Source organism: Bos taurus, chromosome 6 (genome assembly GCF_002263795.3).
Source record: "Bos taurus isolate L1 Dominette 01449 registration number 42190680 breed Hereford chromosome 6, ARS-UCD2.0, whole genome shotgun sequence".
Classification (NCBI taxonomy): domain Eukaryota; kingdom Metazoa; phylum Chordata; class Mammalia; order Artiodactyla; family Bovidae; genus Bos; species Bos taurus.
This window is the reverse complement of record NC_037333.1, coordinates 116,560,691-116,587,118: the sequence shown is the minus strand read 5'-3', so window position 1 is coordinate 116,587,118 and position 26,428 is coordinate 116,560,691. Positions and strand designations below refer to the sequence as shown.

Below are 26,428 nucleotides of genomic sequence, written 5' to 3'. Positions count from 1 at the left end.
GTCCACAGGCTCCCCCCAAGTCCACACGTTCCCCCCGAGTCCACAGGGTGCCCCCGAGTCCACAGGGTCCCCCCATGTCCACAGGGTCCCCCTGAGTCCACACGTTCCCCCCGAGTCCACAGGGTGCCCCCGAGTCCACAGGGTCCCCCCATGTCCACAGGGTCCCCCTGAGTCCACACGTTCCCCCCGAGTCCACAGGGTGCCCCCGAGTCCACAGGGTCCCCCCATGTCCACAGGGTCCCCCTGAGTCCACAGGTCCCCCCGTGTCCACAGGGTCCCCCCGAGTCCACACGGTCCCCCCGAGTCCACAGGTCCCCCTGAGTCCACAGGCTCCCCAAGTTCACAGGCTTCCCCCGGCCCACAGCGCCACAGTCCCCACTGCTCGAGCAGCCCCGTGGTTCTTCCTGACGGCTTCCAGGTCCCACTGGCTGCATCATGCTTGAGGCACCTTAATTGGCCCAGCTGCAGGCAGTGGGGAGCAGGGCCCTTGGCCCCCAGGGGTGCCGTAGCCTCCCCACTTCTCTGCCGCTGCTCCCCACCCCTCACCCACTGACCACCCCCCGCCGATGGCCAGGCTGGAGCAGCCCAGGTAGGATGGCCTGTGTTCCCACTGAAACCCCTGTGAGGGTTCAGGTGCCAGCGAAGCCGCAAGGACAGCTGGAGTCACCGGGGGCTGGTGGCCCGTCGCCGGAGGGTCTGGGGACGGGAGCGGCCCGCGGCGGGGTCGGCCAGCTCGGGCTTCCTCAGCGTTTGCGCCAAGCCCTGTGCCCCAGGATGAGAGGACATTCCTCCCATCCCGAGTCAGCTGGCGCTTGGGTACAGAGACTGCAGGAGGCTGCTGCCTGCCCCACTACGGCCTCGGGGCTCACAGCGGTCTCGTGGGGCGCTGGGCCCAGGGCGCCTGCAGTGGCACCAGCAGCTGCCCCTGTGCTGGCAGAGGACCCTGGTGGTGACGGGGTTGGGTCGGGCTGGGGTCCCCAGCCTGCTCTCCGGGCACCGGCAGAGGCCCCGGTCTCCCTGGGGACTGCAGGGGGTCCAGGGCTTCCCGCGGGGAGTCGGGACCTTGGCCCCTCACTGGGTGTGCAGGCGCCACCAGGCCCTCGTGTGTCCCCGCCTTTGTGAGATGGACCCGCTGAGGGACCTCAAATAAGCAGCGGGCGGAGCTGGCGCTCCCTGTGGTCACCCGCGCTTAGAGCCCGCTCCGCAGGGTCCCTGAGGGCAGGGACCCAAGTGCCATGCAGCCTCAGCCAGTGTCTGCCCCCTGGGCCCCACTGGGTATGTTGTGCCCACCCAGCGTTCAGAGATGAAACCCAGCCCCGGCCACACCAGGGTCACCTGTCTCGTGGTCCCTGGCTGGATTGTGACCCCGGGGCACCCTGAGCACAGCGCCAGATGGTGGCTCCCAAGTGCAGGTGGGAGGCCCCGTGTGTCTCAGGGAGCCTCGCCTCGCCACCTGCCTTGGAGGCCACCTGCCTTGGAGGCCAGCGGCCGCCCCCATGACAAGGGGGACAGGACTGTTCCAGATGTGGGACTTTCTCTTTCCTTTGTAACCAGCAAGGGAGCGCACAGCATTCCCTTCAAATGGTTTGTTTCAGACTTGTCATTTCCAAACCCACAGCCACCGTGTAGGATGGGACCCTGTGTGGGGTGGGTCCGTGCAGGGTGGGGTCCCATGTAGGGTGGGTCCGTGCAGGGTGGGGTCCCATGTAGGGTGGGGTCCCATGTAGGGTGGGGTCCCATGTAGGGTGGGGTCCCATGTAGGGTGGGTCCGTGCAGGGTGGGTCCGTGCAGGGTGGGGTCCCATGTAGGGTGGGTCCGTGCAGGGTGGGGTCCCATGTAGGGTGGGTCCCATGTAGGGTGGGTCCGTGCAGGGTGGGGTCCCATGTAGGGTGGGTCCCATGTAGGGTGGGTCCGTGCAGGGTGGGGTCCCATGTAGGGTGGGTCCGTGCAGGGTGGGGGCCCATGTAGGGTGGGGTCCCATGTAGGGTGGGTCCGTGCAGGGTGGGTCCGTGCAGGGTGGGGGCCCATGTAGGGTGGGTCCGTGCAGGGTGGGGGCCCATGTAGGGTGGGTCCGTGCAGGGTGGGGTCCCATGTAGGGTGGGTCCGTGCAGGGTGGGGTCCCATGTAGGGTGGGTCCGTGCAGGGTGGGGTCCCATGCAGTGTGGGTCCATACAGGGTGGGGTCCCATGTAGGGTGGGTCCGTGCAGGGTGGGGTCCCATGTAGGGTGGGGTCCCATGTAGGGTGGGTCCGTGCAGGGTGGGGTCCCATGCAGGGTGGGTCCGTGCAGGGTGGCCTCCCCACTGTCGGGGTGGTCCCTGGAGGTGGGGGCACTGAGGCCCGGAGTCTCTCCTTTACAGGCAGGTCTGCAGGCAGGTGGTGGCGCTGGGGGGGCGTGGCCAGTTGTCCCCTGAGAGCCGGTGGAGCTGGGGACCCAGCCCTGAGACCCCTGCCCGGCCTCCCACCTCCACCAGTGGGGCTAGGCCGTCCGCTCCTGCACTCACGGGAGGCGGGAGGGGCCCCACGGCTGTGGGCACGGTTGCCATGGCAGGAGGCCTGGGCTCCCCTGAGGACCGAGTCGGGGGCCAGGCTCTGGGCCGACAGCCGGGGGGCGGACCCTGCCGCTGCCCCGCAGCCCGGCTCCCGTGGCGGGGGTCCCAGTGCTGCCCCCACCTTGCGGGGCCCGCAGCAGGGCACGCAGCATTCTCTGGGGGCCGCTGGCCGGGGTGCAGCCCTCTGGGCCTCTCAAGGGCCCCTAGACCAGCCTGGGCATTCTGCAGGTGCCCCTTGCAGCAGGCCGGGAAGGGGCCTGTGAGCCCCGCAGGAGAAGCTTTAACTATTCCTGAAACAGGAGCAACCCCGGCCCCTGGGGGCTCACCTGTGAACTCAGGAACCTGTGAATCCTCCACTTCAAACAGCAGCTCATCGTGAATCTGGGCAAGCAACCTGCAAGGCACATGGAGGAGACCCTGGCGTTTGGGCCTCTGCCTGTGCCCGGGGGCGGCCGTGGCGCAGGGGGCGGGTTCCCGGGGGCGTGCATGGCACCCCACAGCGCTGGGCCATCCGCCCGGGCTTTGGCACCGGCAGCCCAGGAGGCTGAGGCTCGGGGGAGTGGGAGGACCAGGGTGGGGAAGCAGCTGGGGTCACTGCTCCGTCACAGGACAGCCTCCGGGAGGAGAGAACGGGGCTCGGGAGGGAGGCGCCTGTGGGCAGAGGGTCAGCATGAGGGCCTGGGGCCCCGCCTGCCCCCTCCCCCAGAGGAAGCTGAGGACACGCTGGGGCCGAGCCTTTGAGAAGAGCCCCTGTCCCCACCCGGGACTTCCCTGGGGTCCAGTGCTTAAGAGTCTGCCTTCCAGCGCAGGGGCTGTGGGTTCCATCTCGCATCAGGGAGCTGAGTCCACGTGCCTCAGAGCAGCCACGCCCACGAGGCACAGGCACCGAGCCCAGGCACCGCAGGGACCCTGCGCGTCGCAACCAAGACTCGACACGGCCAAAGGTGGACAAACAGGGACACACGCAGAAAGAGGGGCTGAAGGCCCCAACTGCCGCTGTTCAGTCGCTCAGTCGTGTCCAACTCTTTGCAACCCCATGGACCACAGCACACCAGGCTTCCCTGTCCATCACCAACTCTCAGAGTTTGCTCAAACTCATGTCCATCGAGTCAGTAAGGCCATCCAACCATCTCATCCTCTGTTGTCCCCTCTCCTGCCCTCAATCTCTCCCACCATCAGGGTCTTTTCCAATGAGTTGGCTCTTTCCAATAGACATTAGAGGACCCCCCAAAACCATCACGGGGGCAGGACCCCAGCAGGGACTGACCTCTAGCTCTGAGTGACCTCTCAGAGGCCACTCTGCGGGCACACGACCCCAGCCCACAGCCTGGGCACCTCAGAGCTGCCCTCTGGGCCCCTTCCTGCCCCTGAGACACCACCACACTCCCTACCCCACACCCTGGACTCGGGGCCCCGGGGCTGAGCGAGAGGGGAAGGGTCTGCACCCACTCCGGCCCCCTCCGCTGGGTGGGTCCTGGCTCCATGCCCTCTCTAAGTGCCTTCAGGCACCCCCTGGAGGGGGTCTGTCCCCACCCGCCTTGGGGTACACAGACGCCGGGGTGAGAGGAGGTGTGGGGGCCACAGAGGCGCTGCTGAGGGGCTGGGGTCCCGGGAGGACTTGTGCTCACATGCCCGTGGCTGGTGGGGGGCTCCTGTGTGCCCGGGGTGGGGGGGTAGGAGGGGGGCACCCTGGGCATCAGGCCCTGCAGCTCTTGGTGGCCACCCAGGACGGCCTGCGAAGGCCAGGCGTGCAGATGATGCCTGCTGGGGCCGTGAACCTGGGGTCAGAACCAGCCCCTGGCCGGGCAGACGGAGGAGATGCCCCCGAGCGCTCAGGGAGGGGTCGGCAGTGTGGTGCCCACGGCCCTCAGCAGGGTGGGCGGCCTGCGCTCTGTGTGAGCCGGCCTCTGCCTCCAGCTGCTTCCCAGGGAAGGCACCACGCCCTGTCCCTGCACGGCCTGTCCGCAGCAGGCACGGAGCTTGCAGGAAGGGGCAGCACTGAGGCGAGGTGCAGTACCCGCCATCCCCGACAGTGGGCAGCAGGGTGGTGGGTCCTGGCTGGGGGCAGGGAGCTTCAAGACCAAAGGGCAGGACGCCGTGGCCGAGAACCACAGGCCACGTGGGCCCGCTCGCCCCTCTCTGGGGCTGGTGGGGTGGCGATGAGGCTGGGCCCCCGCCACTGGAGGTGGGGGCCCCACTAACCCCAGGAAGGCTCTTTAAAGGGCTAACTTGTGGGAGGATGGGGGTCAGGCGCACTTTCTATCACCTCTACCTCCTCATTGTGCCTGCGAGGTGCTGCGACTGCCGGAGCAGCCACCTCCATGCTGGCACCAAGAGGGGAAGGGCCAGGGAGCCAGAGGGGCCTCAGCCTGCCGCCCTGAGCCTCTGAACCGAAGCCAGTGCTGCTGCTGGACTCCTGCCCGTGGGGACAGCCCACCTGGGGGACGGAGCCGCTGGGACCAGGCACCTGCAGCCCAGCTTCCTAGGGCTGTGCGGGAGCAGATGCACCCACAGGGCACGTGGGGCCCACAGGGAGTGGGCTGGGGGCCGGCAGACCCCGGGCAGGGGGCCGGAGTTTTCTGCACAGCCTTGGGATCACGGCTGTCGGCGCAGTCCTCCCGGAAGGCAGCCTGGCCGGCGGTGGCGGCATTCGCTCTCTGAAGCCGACATCAAGGCCTCTGCTGTGCTCTTAGGCTCCCAAGGGGACTTAGTGTTCCCAGGGGCAGAACTCAGAGTAGGCACTTGTAACTTCTTCCAGATTTAGCAGCAAGAGTTCTCACACTTCCTGAAATCACACGGTGAACTTCTGAGCTGCTGGTGCGGCCAAGACCGAAGAGCAAGACCGTTAGTCACTCACACCTCGCTCCACAGCTGACTGAGATGTCACTGTGTTTCTAACTGCAAACTGGGGCACGGGAGGTGCCCAGGTGGGTGGTGAGCGCGGGTGTCAGACCCGCTGTTTCCTGGGAAGCCAGCTGACGTCCTGTCCACTCGTCCTGCGCTGACGGCAGGCCAGGCTGCATAGAACGCGCTCCTGTGGAGACGCCCCATCAGAGCTGCAGCCAGTCTCCCATCTGTGCCCAGGGCGGCTCCCCTCTAGGTCACCCCAGCTCTGAGTGCTCAGAGTGCAGGAGGCCTGGCTGCAGGCCTTGAGGGGTGCAGCGAGGCCCTTGCCCTCTGTCGCGCTGACGCTCAGGGCTCCCTCCTGCTGTGGGCTGACCAGCTGCCCGCGGGAGGAGGCGGCTCATGGCCTGGTGCTCACAGGCAGCTGCTGGCGGACAGGTGCCTGGAGGATGCAGACCCTCAGGGCCTGGGGGCACGGACGGTCACTGGGGGCCGCAGGGCCAGCTGCTGGGAGGCTCGTGTCCACCCCGGCAGGGGCGGTTGGCGCGTCCTGGGGCTGCAGCGCCTGCGGGGCTCGGCCTGAACGCCTGTGTCGTGGGTGGCCCAGGTCCCTGTGCCCTCGAGTCCTGTGAGGCCGCCTCTCATTGCCTGGAGGGCCCAGTCGTCTCCTCTGTCCCCCCGGGCACCTCCGCTGCCCCTCCTGTGGCCGGAAGCGCAAGGGCACAGGTGCATCAGCCTGATGGGGCCCTGGGGTCGCTGCTGCCTTCAGAAGGTCAGAGGACAGAGGGCAGAGGGCTGCCCGTGTGGAGAGAGGACCCTGCAGTCCTGTACCCCGGGCAGAGGGGCAGGGAGGGTCCTCCGGAGGCTGTCTCGCCGCTGAGGGGCTGCGGGCCTCTGAGAGCTCAGGGCAAGGAGGCCCCATGCTGGGCCAGGTTGGGTGAGCTGGGCCATGTTGTGATGCATTCTTTCTCAGCCTCCCTTCTCTGCACGTGTGAGTTGGAATCCATAGTCCCCAAAGCTTTCTTCTAGCCCCGATGTGTTCTAAGACCCGGGAGGCCTGTCCCCCGCAAACAGAGAGGAAGGGGCTCCCTGGGCAAGGGCGGTGTGGGGGTCAGGAGCCCCAGCCTTCCACTGCAGCCTGTGGGCAGCGAGCGGGGGTGGTCCCGTGGCTCCAGCCGGTGAGGGCGTGTTGGGAGTCCAGGCAGCGTGGCCCAGCCTGGGCTCCGGGCACCCAGCATGTGCCTGCCCCTCCGCTGCATGGCCGCGTTCTCGGGCACAGTGTGGACGGCCTGCTACAATTTATGAAGTGGCAGGCTGCAGTCAACATGTTTGTTTTGAAACACATTTCATGCAGACAGCGGGCAGAAGTGACCGCTGTGTTTCTGAATTCCTCTAAACAGCCCCAGCCCCTCGTCTGCCAGCACCCCTCCTGTGGCCCGCAGAAACTTCCTGGATCTACAGCAGCATGAGGCAGAGCGGGCCCTGGTTTCTGGCTGCTGCCAAGACGGGGAGTGGGCCCGGGCCCCGCGCACCCTTGGCCAGGTCACCCCTGGAAACCACACAGGCGAGCAGGAGGCACGAATTCAGGATCTGGTCAGGGAGCCAGCAGGAGAGACCCTGAGAGACGAGCGCGTGCCCACTGGGTCCTTCCCACCCTGCTGCTGCATGGGCAGGATGGCAGCCCAGACCCCGGGCAGGAGCCGCGGGCACCGGGTCTCAGGTGTCCCACGCTGTGTCCTTCCTCCAGGCCTGGGGGACAGCTCTCCTCCCCAGGCTGTGAGGTGACCCATGGCCGGGGTGCAGGGCTGGACGGGGGCCCCCAGGGCTGGGCAGGAGCGTCCCCCTCCCACACTGGGACGCAACACCACGTTCCTGGGCCAGGCCTCTGCCCGGGACATGCTGCTCTACGGAGGTGCTGAAATCACGCAGAGAATGTAGGCTTTGCTGCCCTGCACACAGGATTGTTGGTACCGTCTTTCTAAATTTCGAGAACAGACTTTTGGATTCAGTGGGAGAAGGTGAGGGTGGGTTGATTTAAGAGGATAGCAGTGAAACATGTACATTCAGTTCAGTTCAGTTCAGTCGCGTCCGACTCTTTGTGACTCCATGGACTGCAGCATGCCAGGCCTCCCTGTCCATTGCCAATTCCCAGAGTCCATCCAAACCCATGTCCATTGAGTTGGTGATGCCATCCAACCATCTCATCCTCTGTCATCTGCTTCTCCTCCAGCCTTCAATCCTACCCAGCATCAGGGTCTTTTCCAATGAGTCAGTTCTTCACATCAGGTGGCCAAAGTATTGGAGTTTCAGCTTCGGCATCAGTCTTTCCAATGAATATTCAGGACTGATTTCCTTTAGGGTGGCCTGGTTGGCTCTCCTTGCAGTCCAAGGGACTCTCAAGAGTCTTCTCCAACACCACAGTTCAAAAGCATCAATTCTTCAGGGCTCAGCTTTCTTCACAGTCCACCTCTCACATCCATACATGACCATTGGAAAAATCATAGCCTTGACTAGACGGACCTTTGTTGGCAAAGTAATGTCTCTGCTTTTTAATATGCTGTCTAGGTTGGTGATAATTTTTCTTCCAAGAAGCAAGTATCTTTTAATTTCATGGCTGCAGTCACCATCTGCAGTGATTTTGGAGCCCAGAAAAATAAAGTCAGCCACTGTTTCCCCATCTATTTGCCATGAAGTGATGGGACCAGATGCCATGATCTTAGTTTCTGAATGTTGAGCTTTAAGCCAACTTTTTCACTCTCCTCTTTCACTTTCATCAAGAGGCTTTTTAGTTTCTCTTCACTTTCTGCCATAAGGGTGGTGTCATCTGCATATCTGAGGTTATTGATATTTCTCCCGGCAATCTTGATTCCAGCTTGTGCTTCCTCTAGCCCGACATTTCTCATGATGTACTCTCCATATAAGTTAAATAAGCAGGGTGACAAGATACAGCCTTGAACCACTCCTTTCCCAATTTGGAACCAGTCTGCTGTTCCATGTCTGGTTCTAACTGTTGCTTCCTGACCTGCATACAGATTTCTCAAGAGGCAGGTCAGGTGGTCTGGTATTCCCATCTCTTTAAGAATTTTCCAGAGTTTGTGGTCCACACAGTCAAAGGCTTTGGCATAGTCAATAAAGCAGAAATAGATGTTTTTCTGGAACTCTTGCTTTTTCCATGATCCAACAGATCATTGGATCAACAGATCTCTGGTTCCTCTGCCTTTTCTAAAACCAGCTTGAACATCTGGAAGTTCATGGTTCACGTACTGTTGAATTCTGGCTTGGAGAATTTTGAACATTCTTTGACACTGCCTTTCTTTGAGACTGGAATGAAAACTGACCTTTTCCGGTCCTGTGGTCACTGCTGAGTTTTCCAAATTTGCTGGCATATTGAGTGCAGCACTTTCACAGCATCATATTTCAGGATTTGGAATAGTTCAACTGGAATTCCATCACCTCCACTAGATTTGTTTGTATTGATGCTTCCTAAGGCCCACTGGACTTCACATTCCAGGATGTCTGGCTCTAGGTCAGTGATCACACCATCGTGATTACCTGGGTCATGAAGATCTTTTTTGTACAGTTCTTCTGTGTATTCTTGCCACCTCTTCTTAGTATCTTCTGCTTCTGTTAGGTCCATACCATTTCTGTCCTTTATTGAGCCCATCTTTGCATGAAATGTTCCCTTGGTATCTATAGTGTTCTTGAAGAGATCCCTAGACTTTCTCATTCTATTGTTTTCCTCTATTTCTTTGCATTGATCGCTGAGGAAGGCTTTCTTATCTCTCCTTGCTATTCTTTGGAACTCTGCATTCAAATGGGTATATCTTTCCTTTTCTCCTTTGCCTTTCGCTTCTCTTCTTTTCACAGATATTTGTAAGGCCTCCTCAGACAACCATTTTGCCTTTTTGCATTTCTTTTTCTTGGAGATGGTCTTGATCCCTGCCTCCTGTACAATGTCACAAACCTCTGTCCATAGTTCTTCAGGCACTCTGTCTGTGAGATCTAATCCCTTGAATCTGTTTCTCACTTCCACTGTATAATTGTAAAGGATTTGAGTCATACCTGAATTGTCTGGTGGTTTTCCGTACTTTTTTCAATTTAAGCCTGAATTTGGCAATAAGGTACATAGGGGTTCCCTGGCGGCTCAGCTGGTAAAGAATCCGCCTGCAGTGCAGGAGACCCCAGTTCAATTCCTGGGCCAGGAAGATCCCCTGGAGAAGGGATAGGCTACCCACTCCCGTATTCTTGGGCTTCCCATGTGGCTCAGCTGGTAAAGAATTTGCCTGCCATGTGGGAGACCTGGGTCGATCCCTGGGCTGGGAAGATCCCCTGGAGAAGGGAAAGGCTACCCACTCCAGTATTCTGGCCTGGAGAATTCCAGGACTGTATAGTCCCTGGGGTTGCACAGAGGTGAACACGGCTGAGTGACTCGCTTTCACGTCACTGTATGTAGAACAGATGAGCAGTGCAAGTTCGATGCATGAAGCAGGGCCCCCAAAGCCAGTGCTCGGGGCAACCCAGGGGATGGGGTGGGGAGGGAGGTGGTGCGGGGGTTCAGGATGGGGGGATACATGTACATCTGTGGCCGATTCATGTCGATGTATGGCAGAAACCATCACAGTATTGTAAAATAATTATTCTTCAATTAAATAATTTTTAAAAAAGAATGTAGGCTCCATGGTGACCATGAACAGGAGGAAATGTCTGAAAACGTAAAGGAGAAAACTTCCTGAGGGAAGGTGGGCGACCTCAGGTGAGGGAAGCGTCCTTCACCTTGGATGTAGGTGCACCAGAGGATGTAAGAGCACCAGAAGCCCCGGGACACAGCGAGCTCTGCAGAGAGGGCAGCCCCAGGCACAGGTCCCCTGCCCCAGCGGGTCCCTGTGTCCCAAAGGGTCTCTGTGTCCCAGCGGGTCCCCTGTCCCAGCGGCGGCAGGGGAGGGGTCCAGCTGTCCTCACGGCTGGGGACATGCTGCAGGCACATGGGGGTGAGCATGCCCCTCAGGGTGGGCCCATGACACACAGCGTTTCAGAAGGTTTTCCCACCTAACCCGCCACGCACTTCGCCCCGGGTGGGGGTAGGCTGAGCCCCAGGGAGGGGTCCTCGGCAGGGCAGGCTCTCCCCATGGCCACACACAGAGCCGGAGGCTTCTAGGGTGAAGCGCGCAAACGTACGTGGAGGCCAAGGTGGGAGGGGGAGACCGGGGGGCTGCCAGGAGGGGACCCGGGGATCCGGGGGGAGAATTCACCCCCGACCTGCACCCAGGCTGGGACCTCGGGGGCCAGCAGGGCCTGGGTGGAGCACACCCAGGGATCAACTGGGGCAGAGCTGGAGCTGGGGTGGGTGGCAGGCCCACACCCCGCCAGGGAGGGCAGGTCCCGGGGACCGGCGGCTCGCTCACTGACCTGGCCGTCAGGGTAGGCGACGTGGCCATAGCCGTGAAGATGCGGATCATGGCCATCTTGCAGAGGTCGGCAGCTGAGCCTGTGGAACCAAAGGGCTCCGGTTCAGGCGCTGTGTGAGGCCCAGCCTGCAGCCCGCCACCCAGGCGGGCGGGCTGATCTGTCCACACTGCGGGGCATGTGGCCCTGTACTCAGCAGGTCAGAACCATGGGTCTCCCTCTGGCCTCTCCGCTCCTGCAGGTGTGGGGGCCCCTACGCTCCTCTGGACCTGGCCCCTGGCCAGCTCCTCATCTGGAGGCTCTGCTAGGGAAGGCTCCCTCTCGGACGACCTCGGTGATGGCCAGGTTCACTTCCTTGGAGCCAGCGGACAGAGGTTCCTGCTTCCTGGGGGCCATGGGCCTCTCGCTAGAGTCTGCTTGACTCCTCCATGGTCAGGGCCTCGGACTCTGGCCCCTAAACCTTCTCTCGAGGGCCCACCTGGTCAGGCCAGGCCCACCTGGGATGTCCCACCTTGGCCTGGTGAGCTGAGGTCAGCTGACTGAGGACCCTACCCCTGCAGACTCCCTTTTGCCACATAACGCAGCTCCCCAGGAGCCCCGGGAGCAGGGTCTCAGCACACTCACGGATTCTGACCGCACGGTGTCCACCACACCGGCTGCAGGATGATGGGGCCGGGACTGAGGCACTGGGTCATCCCTGCTCCCGCAGCCCACCCGCCACGTGGCCCTTGATCCCCAGCAAGCCTCAGGCTCCCGGTGTGCAGCCCCGGGACGTGAGCAGGGCCAGTCACACAGTCAGCGGGCACCAGCACAGTGGGGCTGCTCATTCTGGTGCCCAGCTCACAGTGGGTGTCTCAACAAGCAGCTCTGCTCCTGGGACGAGACTGAAGCTCAGGTCTCCATTCCTGGCCTTAAGCCCTTTGAAGCTCCCAGGTTCACGGAGAAACAAGCCTGCAGTCTGTGGGCCGCCTCCCCCCACCTCAGGGCGGCAGCTGCCCCCAGGGCATAGCAGGGTTGCCGGCAGTGTCCGCTGGTCTCTGCGGCCAGCCTGCCGGCCTCTCTGTGGGGCTCGTGGGGACTCGGGGCCTGGGGACCCTCTGCCCTGGCTGGATGTGGAGAGGCTTGCTGCCTTAGGAGGAGTGGGCGGGCTGAGAGGATGTGAAGAGACCGGAGGGGAAGCAGGGTGTGGCTGGGGGGCCAGGGTGGAGGTGGGGCAGCGTCCTCTCCACTGGCCAAGCGAGGCGTGAGGCTGAGGCCGGGGCAGCGCTGCACCGGCCTCTCCATGGGGCTCACCCTCCGTGCCCCACGGCCCACACCTCCCGCCCCGGGTCTGCTGGGTGCCCCCTACAGCAGACACCCCTCCAGGGCTCTGGCCCGCCTCCAGCCCTGCCTCTGGGCCTGTAGGCCTTGGCTCTCCACCCGAGCCCTGGGGTCACAAGTGGGGACGCGGCTGGGCTGCCAGGCTCCCAGGGCCTCCTGAGGAGGGCGCCGGGTGTGTGGACCGTGGTCACGCCCCTGCCCTCCCTCCACCCGGACGCCCAGGGGCTCCCAGAGCTGGAGGCCTGCGCACATGGGCCCTCCGCCCGCCTCCTGCGTGGATCCCTGGAAGGTGCGCTGGGCCCCACGGCCTCACACCTGCCAGGGGTACAGCGAGAGTTCGGGCCGAGGGTGGTGGGACGGGTCTCCGTTTGACTCTAGCGCTGGCGGACGACCTCCAGGAGCCTGCCTGCTGCCTGCAGAGCTAGCCTCGCAGGGGCAGGTCCGACAGTCACCCGTCCTGCGGGGCTGAAGACCCGGGAGTAGAGGGGCTCCGGCACCTTGCACCACGAAGTTCGCCGCTTGCCGCTCCGCCTGCGCCCGAAGCTGCGGGTCGTGAGCTCGGATCCTGGGCAGCGGCCTCCTGCGGCCCATGATGGACTCCACGTAGCCTGTGGTCCGGGAGGAAAGCGGGCGGAGGGCACCGGTGAGCGGGAGTGGGAGCGGCGGCCGGGGCCCTGCCCTCTGGCCGGGGCTGCTCCAGCGGAGGTCCCGCCCACCGCCCCGCCCCGCCGCAGCCGGAGCTCCGCCCGGAGGCCTTCAGTCCACGTCCAGTGCAGGACACGCTGTTCTGTGTGGACACGGATTCTGTGTTGGGAAGCGGGACAGTGGCAGGGGCCTGGGCTTGCCTGGCGGCAAGCTTTGCACCCTCTCTGACTTCTGTGCTGCTCTTAGATCTGACATGGGACAGAAGGGTGATTTTTACACTAAAAGGTAAAAAGCCATGTGCGAGACTTGGGTGCAGGAGCAATTCTGGACTATGGAAACTGGAACTGGGGAGGAAACATCAGTCCTTAGTCTGCTCAGGGAGGGGTTGGGGGTCTGCGTCAGAGACCACATCCCTCACTCTAGGGCCAGCCTCCGTGGGCCCCAAGCTTCCATCCCTGGGGTCCTCTTTAGGAAAAAGAACTGTGAAGTGCCGCATTGGTGATACTCCTGACTGGTGAGGACGCTGGTTTTGCTAGGTGTTGGTAAGAACTAAATCCCCAGCTTGATCTTATACGTGTCTGGGGACTGGAAGAGCTGCTAGTATAAGCCGTCATTACAAAAATGACTGTCCCGAGCACTGGCTGCAAAGCGCGTAGTTAAGGCCGCCTCTGCCTCTGTGGTTTTCCAGGGATTTCTGACTGTGTGCTGGGCACCGTGCTTCCTACGCCTGCACCGTCTGGATGGACTTGCTCCCTTGTGGGCCACGTCCCGGGGTTGGGGCTCCAGGGAAGCAGTGAGCTCCTGGTGTCAGCACGGCGCCTGGCACCGGGTAGGCGTTCAACACACGCGTGTGGCGTAACTGAGGGTCACTGAGTGTTTGCTCACACGTGCAACGCTGGGTCAGAGGGCACCCATGCTTCGCGCTGGGACACGGGAGGCCCTGGGCCCTTCGCGAAAGGTACCAGGCAGGCCTGCAGGGCCTCCCATGGAGGGGACACTGGCCCTGCCGGGCAGCCGAGGGTGGGGCGGGGGTCCCAGCTGGCACCTCCGCGAGCCCCATGGACTTGGGAAACGGCTGTCCCCTCGGTCTCCTTCTCTTCCTCTGTGAGGCGGGCAACAGGGCCGCCCAAGCGTCTGAGTCGCAGCGAGGACTCGGTCAGTATCACGGAAGCCCGTCGACACCAGCCCACGCCGCACGGCACGAGGGCCTGTGTTTGACTGTCTCCACCCTCAGTGGCTCCGTGGACTGACTCACTAACACTGCTTCTGTCACCGTCCTAACATTTCGTAATCGGTAGCCTTTTGTCTCATCCAGGTGTGGGGTTCACCCCCAGCCCAGGGAGCCTGAGGCCCGTGGGGCACTTCCTGGGGGGTGGAGATGGTTTGCTGGCTTCCTGGAGCCCCCAGGAGGCTGCTGTGGCTGAGCACTGACCTGGCCTGGCTCGGGCTGGTCAGCCCAGGGGGAGTCGTGCTCGCAGGCTCCCACGAGAGGGTCAGCAGCAAGCCCCCAGTGCAGGCGTGGGTCCCAAGCCTGCTCTGGGACGCGTGCTGAGCCCCGCTCCGTGTCTGTTCCAGGAGCTGCTGTGGTGCTGACCTCCTTCCCCTTTAGTCTGCTCTGCTGCTCTTTGCTACATGTCTCAGGTTGAAGACTGTCTTTTATGTCCAGAGACATGTCTTCCTTTTTGAAACACTTAAAAAAAAAAATCCCTTCATCTTTAATTGGTGGCCATGTCTCACAGTTTTGCAATGGGATATTTATGCTGCCATTTATTTCTAAGATGTCTGTCATTCGCTTGGGACTTCTTTTTAAAGTCCCACATTGGAGACTTCCCTGGTAGCCCAGTGGTTGAGACTCCATGCTTCCACTGCAGGGGCGAGGGTTTGATCCCTGGTCGGGGAACTAAGATCCCTCATGCCAAAGAATTAAGCAACAGAATAAACTCCAAGATTATTGAGGAGTGCAGTGAGTCTTTCAAGTAGGCAGACGAATGGATGGCCTCACATGCAGATATAAAGCTACCTTCCTATTCCACTGTGGTCACAGAACAGGTTCTATTTGATATTCTCGGAAATCTGTGACCAGACTGAGGGTAAACTCTGTAGCTTTTTAGCTCTCCATTTCCAGGTGCGGGACTCACTCTTTCCATGAGCCCACCCACTCAGCATTTCCCACACATGCCGGGGTGTTGAGGCCTTGAGCAGAGCCTGGCTCTGGACCCTCCTCGCATGGAGTCTGTGGTCCCACCTCCCCAGCGGGGCGGGAGCTCACCCGGCTCCAGGGGCCCCCACTCCCCACCAGAGGAGGGCCCGGGGGGGAGTGGGGGCTGCCCACAGCTTTGCTTGCAGCTGGCTCACCTGTCTGCTGACACCGAGCAACGGTTGCTTGGGTGAAGTCCTTTATTTTCTTGTACTTCTGCAGAAAGCTCTCCAAAAACCGGGCAGCTTCCCGAACAGGAACTCCGAGGCAAGCAGCAAGCCGCTCCTTCCCTGTGTGAGCAGAAACTCAGTCAGCGGTCAGCCTAACTCTGACCTCATGGGGCCCAGGGGCACCAGGCAGTGACCAGCATGCATGGAAGCGAGTCCACAGAGGCTCTGGAGAGACTCAGGGAGTCAAGGCCTGGTGGGCACCCCTGCCTCTTCTGACCGGTCAGGATGGTGCTGGCTTTTGGCTCCAGGATCTAAGTGCTTGGCGCTGGCCAGTATGGACCAGGGCCTGGTAAATGCTCATTGATTAGGATGCTGACCAGGGCCTGGCACCCTTCAGGGGGTGCAGACCTGATCGCAGCCTGTCCAGAGGGAAGCTGGTCTCAGAACTGGGGAGGCTGGGGAGTGTGGGCGCATAAAGAGGAAGGGAAAGTCCCCAGGCCAAATCATGAGGGAATGGTGGTGGGGAGCTCACTTCCAGGGGATTTTTTTTTTTAAACAAATACATCTGGTCCAGGCTAATATTTGGTTATTTCAGGACACAGGTGATCTGATGAAGCTTCTTATAGCGAGATCTCTGGTCAGGATAGCACCCCAAGTTCCAGGACAGGACTCCCAAGTTCCAGAACAGGACCCCAAGTTCCAGAACAGGACCCCAAGTTCCAGGACAGGACCCAGAGTTCCAGGGCTGCACCCTGAGTTCCAGGACAGCACCCTGAGTTCTAGGATGACACCCCAAGTTCCAAGATGGCATTTTGAGTTCTCGGACAGTACCCCAAATTCTAGGATGACAACCCAAGTTCCAGGATGGCACCCTGAGTTCTAGGATGACACCTGAGTTCCAGGACAAGCCCCCAAGTTCTAGGATAGAACCCCAAATTCTAAGATGGCACCCCGGGTTCCAGGACAGGACCCAGAGTTCCAGGACAGCACCCCAAATTCCAAGATGGCACCCCAAGTTCCAGGAAAGGACCCCGAGTTCTAGGACAGGACCCCGAGTTCTAGGACGACACCCTGAATTGTGGTTATCTGCAGGTCCCAGGAAACCACTTGTTCGCTTTCTATCAGTGCAGATTTTCTTTTCATTATTTTATTGTGGAAAAATGCATATAACATAAAGTGTGTCATCCTGTAAACTAACTGTGGCTGTCCTAGAATTTCATTTAAAGGTGTAATCAGTTACACACCATCAGCTCTCCTCTGGATTTCTTTTTCATCTGGCACGACGTCTGCGGTGCGTCCACACTGACGGGTCAGCGGTGTGTTGCATCAGTGGCAGCCGAGTGTGGTCGACGTACCACGTTCGTTTCAGGCCTGCAGCAGAGTGACTCGGGTGTACGTGTCTCTTCTTCTGAGTTGGATCAGGCTATCCTCTTTCTTCATGTTTTTGTGATTTTCGGCTGTCCTGGCTCTTGCAGATGGCATACTGTAGACGCTCTAGGCTCGCCTGTGTCTCTCAGCAGCACAGGACCAGTTAATTTGGCTAAAGTCAGACTTCAAACTTGGCCCCGCTGCAGTGGCTGAAGCGGGGCTGTCTGAAGCCGGCCCGTTCGTGCCCAGTCGAGGGGGCAGCCAGAGGTGGGGGCCAAGTTCAAGCTCAGGATGTGGTGCTCTTCTCCGGTGCTCTGCTTTCTGAGGTTTCTCCCGCCACTCTCTGGACTCGCTGATTGCCCAGCCTCTGTCCTCTGGCTCTTCACGCTGATGAGGCTCTCGTTTCTGCTGGAGTCTTGGCCACGCCCGGCACTGACGGGGTCTGGCTTCAGGTGGAGAGTGAGACGGCTCACCGTGTCCCTCCTTCCTTCCAAGTGTTGGCCCACCCCCAGTTCTGTGTGCTTTGGGCACCTACGGGACCTTCGGGTGGCTGTGTATGATACCGCGCCCTGGCACACTGTACAGCCGGTGCCTGCAGGAGAGAGTGGCGCAGGGGCCACAGTCTCCTTCCCAGGGTCCGAGGCTGGGAAGGACTCCTCTTCTGTCTGTGGGGCTATTGTCCCTAGGTCCCTGCTCCCGAGAGGGGCCGGTGCTGTGGAAGTCTGAGAGAAGCAAAGATGGGCTGAGCCGGAGACCGAAGTTCCGCTCAGTTCTCCAGCCCTGGCACTTGCTCCCCATGCCCTTGATGGGGGTCTGTCCCACTCTAAGATCACGGTGCCCCCCTGCCCCCAAGTGAGACCCCGTTTGGCTCCATGAGGGCTTCTGTCCTTGCGTTTCCTGCCCTTTCTTCAGGCACAATTTCCCTCTACACTTTGATTGAGCCTATCAGTTCCTGCTGTTTCAGCTGTGAAAACACAGGCCCGTCTCCCTAGGGGCACGGGGGGTGAGGATGCCCTGGGCAGGAGCACGAGGGGCCTGCACCTCACAGGCCCCACGTGAACAGCCATCGGGCTTCTCCCGCAGAGGGTGAGTTGCCTCCTGTGCACGCACATCAGTGTGTCTGTGTGTGTCTAGGTGTGTGTGTGTGTGAGAGATGAAATTAGGTTTAGGAGTAACTTTCACTCCGCCTTCCCCAGTACTCTCTGCCCTACACAGAACTGGAACCGTTCTCCCCCTGCTTCAGCCCCAGGGCTTCGTGAGAGCCTGGTACGCGTTTTGGGACACTGGCCCATGGCCAGCCGGCTCCTGGGCAGCCCATAAAGCACAGGCTGGCCCGGCCCCGGTCAATGGGCCCCACGGGCACCAGCAGCTGTGCTGGATGAGTCTGGTGGCTCAGTGCGCCCCGTGGACCGGCTCGTGTGGCTCGTCTGACAAACGCCAGCCCTGTGGAGCAGCAGCCCCGGAGCCCGGGGTGGAGCTGGCACTCAGCAACCCCCAGAGACTGGGTGTGGAGCTGAGCTTCAGCAGTGGCAACAAGTGGAGGAGAATCAAGTTTGAACCGGCTCTGCGGGTGGTGGGAGCTCAGAGCAGGACAGGAGGCTCAGGGGCCACCTCCAGGCGGAGGCGCCTGCGGGCTGGGGCTGGGCTGGTGGGCAGGCAGCAGAGTCCAAGGGGCCGAGGGCAGCAGTGAGCCCAGCCCTGCCCTCCTGGCCAAGGCCCCAGGTAGCAGGCACTGCCGTTTCCAGGGGACAGCCCTTCGCTGAGCCCTGGGGAGAGGGGCGAGGGGCCCCTTGGGGATGGGGAGGGGACATCATTTCACTCGTCCCTGTCCTGCTCTCTCTCTGTGGCCTCCTGCCGTCATCATCACGGTGATCACGACCCTGAAACCAGGCCTTGCCCCCGTGCCCTCCATGGCCGGAGTGGCCGCCTCCAGACCCACCATGCTGGGCTGAAAACACAGCATCGCAGCCCAGGAGCCGGGCCTGGGCGCCCAGGACGCCTTGCGCCTCCCGGGAGGCAGACGCAGCCGGCTGGCAGCCTGGACGGCGGCATCGGGGACGCCTGGGGTGGGAACCCCGTCACCGGGAGGGCTGAGAGCAGCCAAATCACCCTCGTCACCTTCACGGCTACTGACTCACTGCGTGTTTACAGCACGGAGCTCCGCTCCTCCGCAGGAGATCACACAGCGCCTCTCCAGAAGGAGCCGGACTAAGTCTAGGGGAGCCCCCAGCGCGCACAGAGCTCCTCACTGGGAGGGGCCGGGGAGGAGTCTCCTGGAAGCCAGGCTGTGCCTCAGGGCAGGCCGAGGGAAGCCCTCGCTTCTGCCCGCCGCCTGCTCCCACCGCAAAGGCCGTGGCGACGCAGGGTTACGGGGGCGAGCGGCCTGCCTGTGCCTAGTGCCTACCAGGTCAGCAGCACGCGGACGGGGCCCAGGGACCCGCAGAGCGAGCTCCAGGGCCCGAGCACCACTCCACAGCTCCACCGCATTTCAACGCAGGCGCCCCCGCCCCGTCTGGCCTCCAGGTGACGCAGGCCTCCCACCCCGCCACACCTACCTGCTCCATAGACCACCGCATACACCACCTTCTTGGTCTGCTCCCTGTCGGCATGCGTCACACGCTCTGGGGAGACGTCCTTCCTGCGTGGGAAGACAGCGTATGGTCAGGCAGGCTGGGGCCTCCTCCGCAGAGGTCCTCCAGGGTCCACCTGCACGGCCTCCTCTCACCCCGAGGACCTTCCCAGGGGAGACGGTCAGCATCTACAGCATCCGTGTCAGCCAGGGCCTCCCAACAGATGCAAGCCAGCCAGGTTCTGGGGCGTCCACACCCCAAACCAGGCAGTGGCTCCAGTGCCCGAGCGCCGGGAGAGAGGCCTGGGCTGGGTCCTGCTGCTGAGGGCGGCAAGGGGGCGACATCTGGACCCTCCACAGGACTGGACAGGCCGCCTGCACCCTGCCCCCCAGAGGGAGGGGCCGGGGCGTCAGCCCGTCCTGGGCGCCCAGATAGCAGCAGCAGCAGCCCCATGTCTGACCGTGCATGCTCACTTGATCTCCTAAGGTTAAAGTTGAGCCTGGGAAGCAGAGGGGCAGGCGGGCACCCGGGCCCCTTCCCCTTGCCAGGCCCTCCTCGCCCAGCCGTGCGCGTACCCTGCATCTCCCTGATGGAGTGAGCCCGTCAGGTGGGCAGAGACAGAGACAGGAAGGAGGAAGGCAGAGAGGCCGCACAGAGGAGCCTGCCTGGGAGGCCTCCTGCAGAGCCTGCCTTCTCTGCTGCTGCCGTGACGCTCAGGGTCTGCTCAGGGCTCCGGGTGGGGCATGGGGGCTGCCCTGGCCTGCACGTGGCTTCCAGCTGTCCTCACAGGCCGAGGCTCTGAGTGTCCTATTTCCTGAAGACCCTTGCTCCCAGCTTCTCCTCCCAGCCCTGAGCTGTGGGCTCTGTTGTTGGCCACCCCCTTGCCCCCTGCTGTTGCTGATCTCTGATGTTTCCCGGCAAGGCCGCCCCTTTCTGCCTGGAGAGGGTTCCGAGCTGGGGAGTCAACGCCGAGTCTGTGCTTCTGGCCGCCCCCGGCAGGGCAGGGACAGACAAACACTGCTCTGTGTGCCGTCTCTCGGGCTCTCCGGAGCCAGGGACGGGGCCCACCCTGGGCGGGTGCTGCCCCGTCACAGGGGTGCTGTGGGCCACACGAGAAGACCAGAAAGCGCTCCTGTTTCAGTCTTTTTTTCTTGACTCAGCACTGGCTTGATTGCTGCCCGCGGCTGGCGGCGTCCCAGCATTCTGACAAAGTCGAGTCTGGCGGTGCGTGCTTGCGTTTCGCATGCTTCTGGCGGCAGGTGGGCGCTCAGAGCTGCCTGCCCCACCATTTTCAGTGATGTCCTAAGGTTCATCTGTTTCACCACCTGACCTCCAAGTTCCGACGCATTTTCCTTCTCCTTCTGCGTGAAGCGGTTTCGCCCACTTTTAAACCCTGCCCTTGACCTTGGTATTGCCAGCAGCTGTCTTTAGATGATGGGCATAAGACCAAAACGCACCCAAGCTCAGAGCAGGTGTGTGCCAGCCCGTGTCCAGCCACCCTTGGGCCTCACCCTCCTCCCTTTATTTTGGAAATCCACAGGTGCTCCAAACCCCATCAGAAAGGATGCTGCTGAAAACCTTACCCATTTCCCCGTTAGCTGCCTGGGGCCCAGGCCCAACAAACCCATCTGGTGACCCTGCAGAGAGAGGCCAAGGGAGGCGTTTTGGAGCAGGTGCCCCCAGTCAAACCACACTGGTGACCCCCCTCAGTTCTATCCAGAGCTGGGAAGTTGTCTGAGGAAGCAGCATGGAGCTCTCCCGGGACTTGCTTCTTCCTAGAGTCAGGGTGTGATAGAATCCAGACCCTCAATCAATAGAGGCGGCAGACGCGTAGCGAGCATCACTTTCTGATAACAGAACACACCTTCTTCTGCAGCACGGCACACACACAAGAACCCATCAAGCACACAAAAAACCTCAAAAGGCTGCACACAGTAGGAATATTAAAATAACACCCAGATCACAGTGCAAGGCAAGCAGAAATTGAAAACAAAAACAAAATCCCCAAAAGCCTGTTTTGCCTAGAAATAAAGCAAAATACACTTCTAACAGCAACTTTTGGTGGAAGAGAAATATAAACAGAAATCAAATAGTTTCTAATGAAGATAGCATATGTCAGAACCAATGAATTACACTAAAAGTGAGGAAATTTCACAACCTTAAATGCCTATATGAATACAAACAAAAGAACTAAAATACATGAATCAAATAAATGCAAGAAAAAACAAACAAATCAAAAGAATACACAGGGGGGAAATAATAAAGTTAGACTGAAGATGGGAGCAGAAATACAGCAGAGAACAGCAAGACGATTCATTAGTAAATAAAAACCCTGGTTCTTACACAAAACAGACCAGGAGCTAGTTTACCCAAAAGGGAAACACAGAGACACAGAGTAAGAAGCAACACTTGGAGCAGCAGCGGGCGTGCCCGGAGCTAGAGCGGCTGAGGTTACTCTGCACAGTGTCACGCGAGTAACGGCCAAAGCCAGGCGAGACGCACACGCTCTTAAGAAAGCAGTCATACAGGCTGACTCTTGTAGACAGAAGTTAGATAGACCAACGTCTGTCGAAGAAGTAGAGAAAGTTATTAAGGAACTACCCCATAAAGCACCAGGCTTAGGTGGTTTTGAGGGGAATTCTACAAAGCTTCAGACTAGAGTCCTCATACCATACACACCGTTGCAGAGAAAATGAACAAACATGTCCAAATAAAGTTTACTTATACCAAAACATGACAAACAGCGCATAAAAAAGGCAAGCGATAGACTAACACTGCCTGTGAATGCTGACTGATGTGACAATCTCAACTAGAATATTTGCAGAGTCCAACACTACACTGAGAAAATAGCACCTCAAGGCCAAGATGAGTTTACACCAGGAAAGCAAGGTCGGTTCAGTGTTAGGAAGTCTATTAATACAAGTCACTGCATGAACAGGACTAAGGAGAAAGTTACACGATCACCTGTACAGCTGCTGAAAAAACCCCTGTGACAAAATCCAACTCCGGTCCAGCCCAATCCTACTCTTAATAAAAACTCTTGAGAAAACAGGAGTAGCTGCATATTTCCTTAAAGTCAAAAAGCAAGGCTCTTAGAGCCAGCTTCCTATCAAGGGAAGCCCAGGCAAAGCGCCCGCGGCCTGCACTGCCGCTCCGCACGGTGCTGGGAGTGTAGCTGAGCCTTGAGGAACACAGGTCAGAACATCGTGGGTCCAAGGAGACATAGATATTTTTTTCCAATAAATAGACTGAAAAATTTTTTTTTAGATTTAAAACAATTTGAAGAAACTTGGAGATGAACTTTATAGTCTGAATACTGAAAAAATTAAGAAAAGATTCGGTGTATCATGAATACACAAAATGTTAAGATGCAAATTTATTTTGTCATTTACTACCATAAACTGTACCCAAATCTATAACAAAACATTAAGATTTCCCAGAACTGAAGCACACAAACACGGAACATACGTGGTGCCACTGGCAGCGCGGAGGAATGCAGACAGGCGTGGAGCCGCGGTGTGGAACGTCCCTGCCTGAATGAACCGCGGCGCCCGCTGAGTTGCTGTGACGACTTCGACGTCTCCTCCTACTGAGACCATGCTGAGCTCAGGTGTTCTGAGGATCCACGTACAAATGCCTGGGAACGCCTGTCATTTCCAAGTGAGCAGTTTGTCTCTCTAGTAAACTGATACTTGTAGTAAGAGGAGATCTCTCTTGTTCACACGCATTTTCCATCATGCTTAGAGCAACACTGTGAACCTTCAATAAGACCACACGAAGAGTCACTAGTGATGCTGGAAGAGCTCCCTAGAAACAGAAAAAGCTTATGACGTTCTGAGAAGAAGCTGAATTGTGTGATCCGGACGGTAGATTGAGGTCTGCGTTTCAAGGTAAACGAAGCCAGCATAACGATCCTCATAAAAAAAGAAAAGGAAATTCATGAGGCTGCTGCTGCAGGCTATGCGGGGAAGCCGGGGGTGCTGCCGTGCATGGGTCACAGAGAGTCGGACAAGACTAAGAGACTGAACTGAACTGATGCCTGCAGGCACGAAAACCTTGGATCCTTTGCAAGATAACCTCTTTATCTTGTATTGAAAATGCTGCTATGGGACCTCCCTGGTGGTCCACTGGTTGAGAATCCTCCTGCCAATGCAGAAGACACGGGTTTGATCTCTGGTCAGGGAAGAGGCCACATGCCTCGGGGCAACTAAGCCCGCCTGCCACAACTACTGAGCCCAAGCTCTGAAACAAGAGAAGCCGCGGCAAGCAGAGAAAGCCCACGTGCACCAACCAAGACCCAGTGCAGCCAGAAATAAATAAATAAAAGGAAACGCAGCTTTTACGTGGGTGCAGGATAGATATAGACTCGGATATGATTTGAGAAAAAGCGAAGTCATCACATGACAACTTAAAGCGAAAAGAAGGTGAAGGATCTAAACTGGGAGAATTTAATGCCAGAAAAGGATGGTTTGATAATTTTAGTGAAAGGACTGGCTTTAAAAATGTAAAGACAGGAGAAGCAGCCTCTGCTCGTCACAGGGCAGCAGACGAGGGCCAGAAGCTGTTAAGAAAATCACGGGGAAGGAAGAATATCTGCCTGAACAGGTTTTTAATGCAGATGAAAGTGTCCTATTCTGGGAGAAAAAAATGCCACAAAAGGCTTTTATCAGAAAGGAAGAGAACTGGGAGCAGGACGGACGGCAGGAAGGGAGGGGTGACTCCCATTCTGCGTGAGATCTGTTGGGTTTATGGTCAGAACTGCCCCCATCTATCAAGCTGCTGACCCCCAGCCTTGAAGGGAGAAGATGGGTACTACTAGTCTTTAGACGGCTTGCCAAACCAGACCCTTCTCCTGCACTGGTTGCATCAATGCTTTGTTCCTGAGGTCAGGAGACATCTTGCCAGTAAGGGGCTGCCCTGTAAAGTTCTTTTGATAGTGGGCAATGCCCCTGGCCACCCAGAACTGATGGGTTCAGCTCCGCAGGTGTCAAAGTGGTCTACTTGTCCCCAGATACGACGTCTCTATTTGGCCTCCCCGGGTGGGGCATAAGGACCTTTAAAGTGCATAGTACCTGGTGCTGTATGGAAAGGACTGTCAATGCCACGGAAGGGAACCCTGGCAGAGAGAACATCACGGCAGCCTGGAAGGATCACACCATTGAAGACCCCACCATTGTTATAGGCAAATCATGAAAGCCATCAAGCCCCAAACAGTCAATTTGCTGCTGGAGAAAACTGTGACCAGACGTTGGGTATGACTCCATAGGATTTACGACGGAGCCAACCGAGGAAATCATGAAAGAAAAAATAGGTCAGGGGTGAGGGGTCTCAAGACACGGATCCTGGAGAACTTCAAGAGTTAACAGACCCCCACACCAGAGAAATTCACAGAAGAGTTGATGGAAATGAGAGCTTCCCGACCAGTGCCAGGCAAAGAGGAAGACACAGAGGAAGCCACGCCAGGAAGACTCCAATATTCAAGACTGGCTTTGACTTCTTCTAAGACATGGATCCTTCTATGACAAGGCACTGGAGCCAAAGCAAATGTTGGAAGAAGAGCAGTGGGTGCCTTAAGAGAAATAAAGAAGCAAAGAAGTCAAGCTGGGCAGAAATTTCAATGTATTTCTGAAACATTACACTGGGTGTGCCTGTCTCCTGCCTCCCCCGCCCATCCCTGCCCCCAGACGGCAGGACCAAGCCTCCTGCCGCTCACCCAGTGTGAGAGTGGTGAGGAGGAATGCCCTCATGGCAATCCGCCTCTGCTCTCTGAACAGTGAGTCACCACCATTCGCAGTGAATCCACTTGTCTGCTCTGCGTGCGTATCTTCGTGCTCGTCACATCCCCCCGTTATGCTTTTAATACCTATAGAGATTATGCTAATAATGTACCTTTTTTTCCTGGATGCACCCCTTGTCTTACAGGATCTTAGTTCCCCAGCCAGGGATGAAACCTGTGGCCCCTGCAGTGGCAGCATGGAGTCTTAACCACTGGGCCACCAGGGCAGTTCTCTGATGTGCCCTTATGTAATTCCTGATATTTGTAATTTGTGGGTTTCCTTTTTTCTCTTAATCATTCGAAGAACTTCAATTTCATTCATCTTTTCAGATTTCCTTTCAGCTTCCTTGATTTTCTGCTTTTCTCTTTCTGTTACATTGGTTGCTGCTCCTCCTGTCTTCCTTCTACTTACTTAGGATTTAAGTCACTCTTATTTTTATGGCATCCTAAGGTGGAAGCTTGGAAGCTTTGAGAGTTTATTTTAGATTTTTCTTATTTTCTATTTTTAAGCATTTAATGTCATAAATTCCTAAGTGCTTCCAGAGCTGCCTCCCAAATTTCTGACATGTGTTTTCATTTTCATTTAGCACAAAATATTTTCTAATTTCCCTTCTGACTTTTTTCTTTGACCTGTGAGGAAATCAACCCTGAATATTAATCCGAAGGACTGATGCTGAAGCTGAAGCTCCAATACTTTGGCCACCTGATGCGAATGGAAAAGACCCTGATGCTGGGAAAGACTGAGGGCAAGAGGAGAAGGGGGTGACAGAGGATGAGATGATTGGATGGCATCACCGACTCAGTGGACATGAGTTTGAGCAAACTCAGGGAGACAGTGTAGGACAGGGAGGCCTGGTGTGCTGCTGTCCATGGGGTCGCAAAGAGTCAGACAGGACTGAGTGGCTGAACGACAACAAATGAGTTATTTAGAAATATCATCTTTATTTTCAAATATTTGGGGATTTTCTATACATACTTTTGTTCTTCACTTCAAATGTAACTTCACTGGATTAGAGAATACAGTCCCCATGATTTCAGTCCTTCTAAATTTGTTAAGACACGTATTGTGGCCAAACATATGGTCCACCTTGATCAATGATTTATTGTGCACATAAAATGAAGTATATTCTGCAGTGGTCAATCACATTGTTCAAGTCTTCCATATACTTTCTGACTTTCCTGGCACTTGTCATTAATTATTGAGAAAGTATTGCTGAAACCTCCAGCTGTTCCTGTGGATCTGTGGGTTTTTCATTTCATTGCTATGAGGTTTGCTTCATGTATTCCAAATCTCTCCGATTCGATGCACCCTAAGGAGAAGGGTTACGTTTTCTTGATGAACTGGCCCTTTTATTTAATGTCCCTCAGAATCATCCTTGTCCTGAAATCTAACTGCCTGGGACTAATACAGCTTTTCAAACATGAGTCTGATAAGTCTCGATCTCCCGGTTTGTAGTCTGTGCCTCATCCACTGAACCAAGCGCAGTCTCCATTACCAGTGCCAGTTTGGGGAGAGTCTGGGGCCTCTTGAACAGCATGATTCTCTGGCTCCATAGCTTGTGCCTGGACACAACAGCAGAGAATG

General features: G+C 58.2%; 1 protein-coding gene across 1 annotated transcript in view; it reads right to left on the bottom strand.

The window, feature by feature from the left end:
* The window catches only part of POLN (DNA polymerase nu), a 152,046-nt gene that overhangs the window by 2,318 nt on the left and 123,300 nt on the right, over positions 1-26,428 (bottom strand). The window contains exons 19-23 of the mRNA XM_002688439.7: positions 19,053-19,135; positions 15,118-15,249; positions 12,615-12,725; positions 10,801-10,879; positions 2,877-2,944 (exon numbers count right to left, since the gene is read on the bottom strand). Of these exons, the coding sequence (XP_002688485.4) occupies positions 2,877-2,944; positions 10,801-10,879; positions 12,615-12,725; positions 15,118-15,249; positions 19,053-19,135 (473 nt within the window). The remainder of the gene's footprint in view (positions 1-2,876; positions 2,945-10,800; positions 10,880-12,614; positions 12,726-15,117; positions 15,250-19,052; positions 19,136-26,428) is intronic.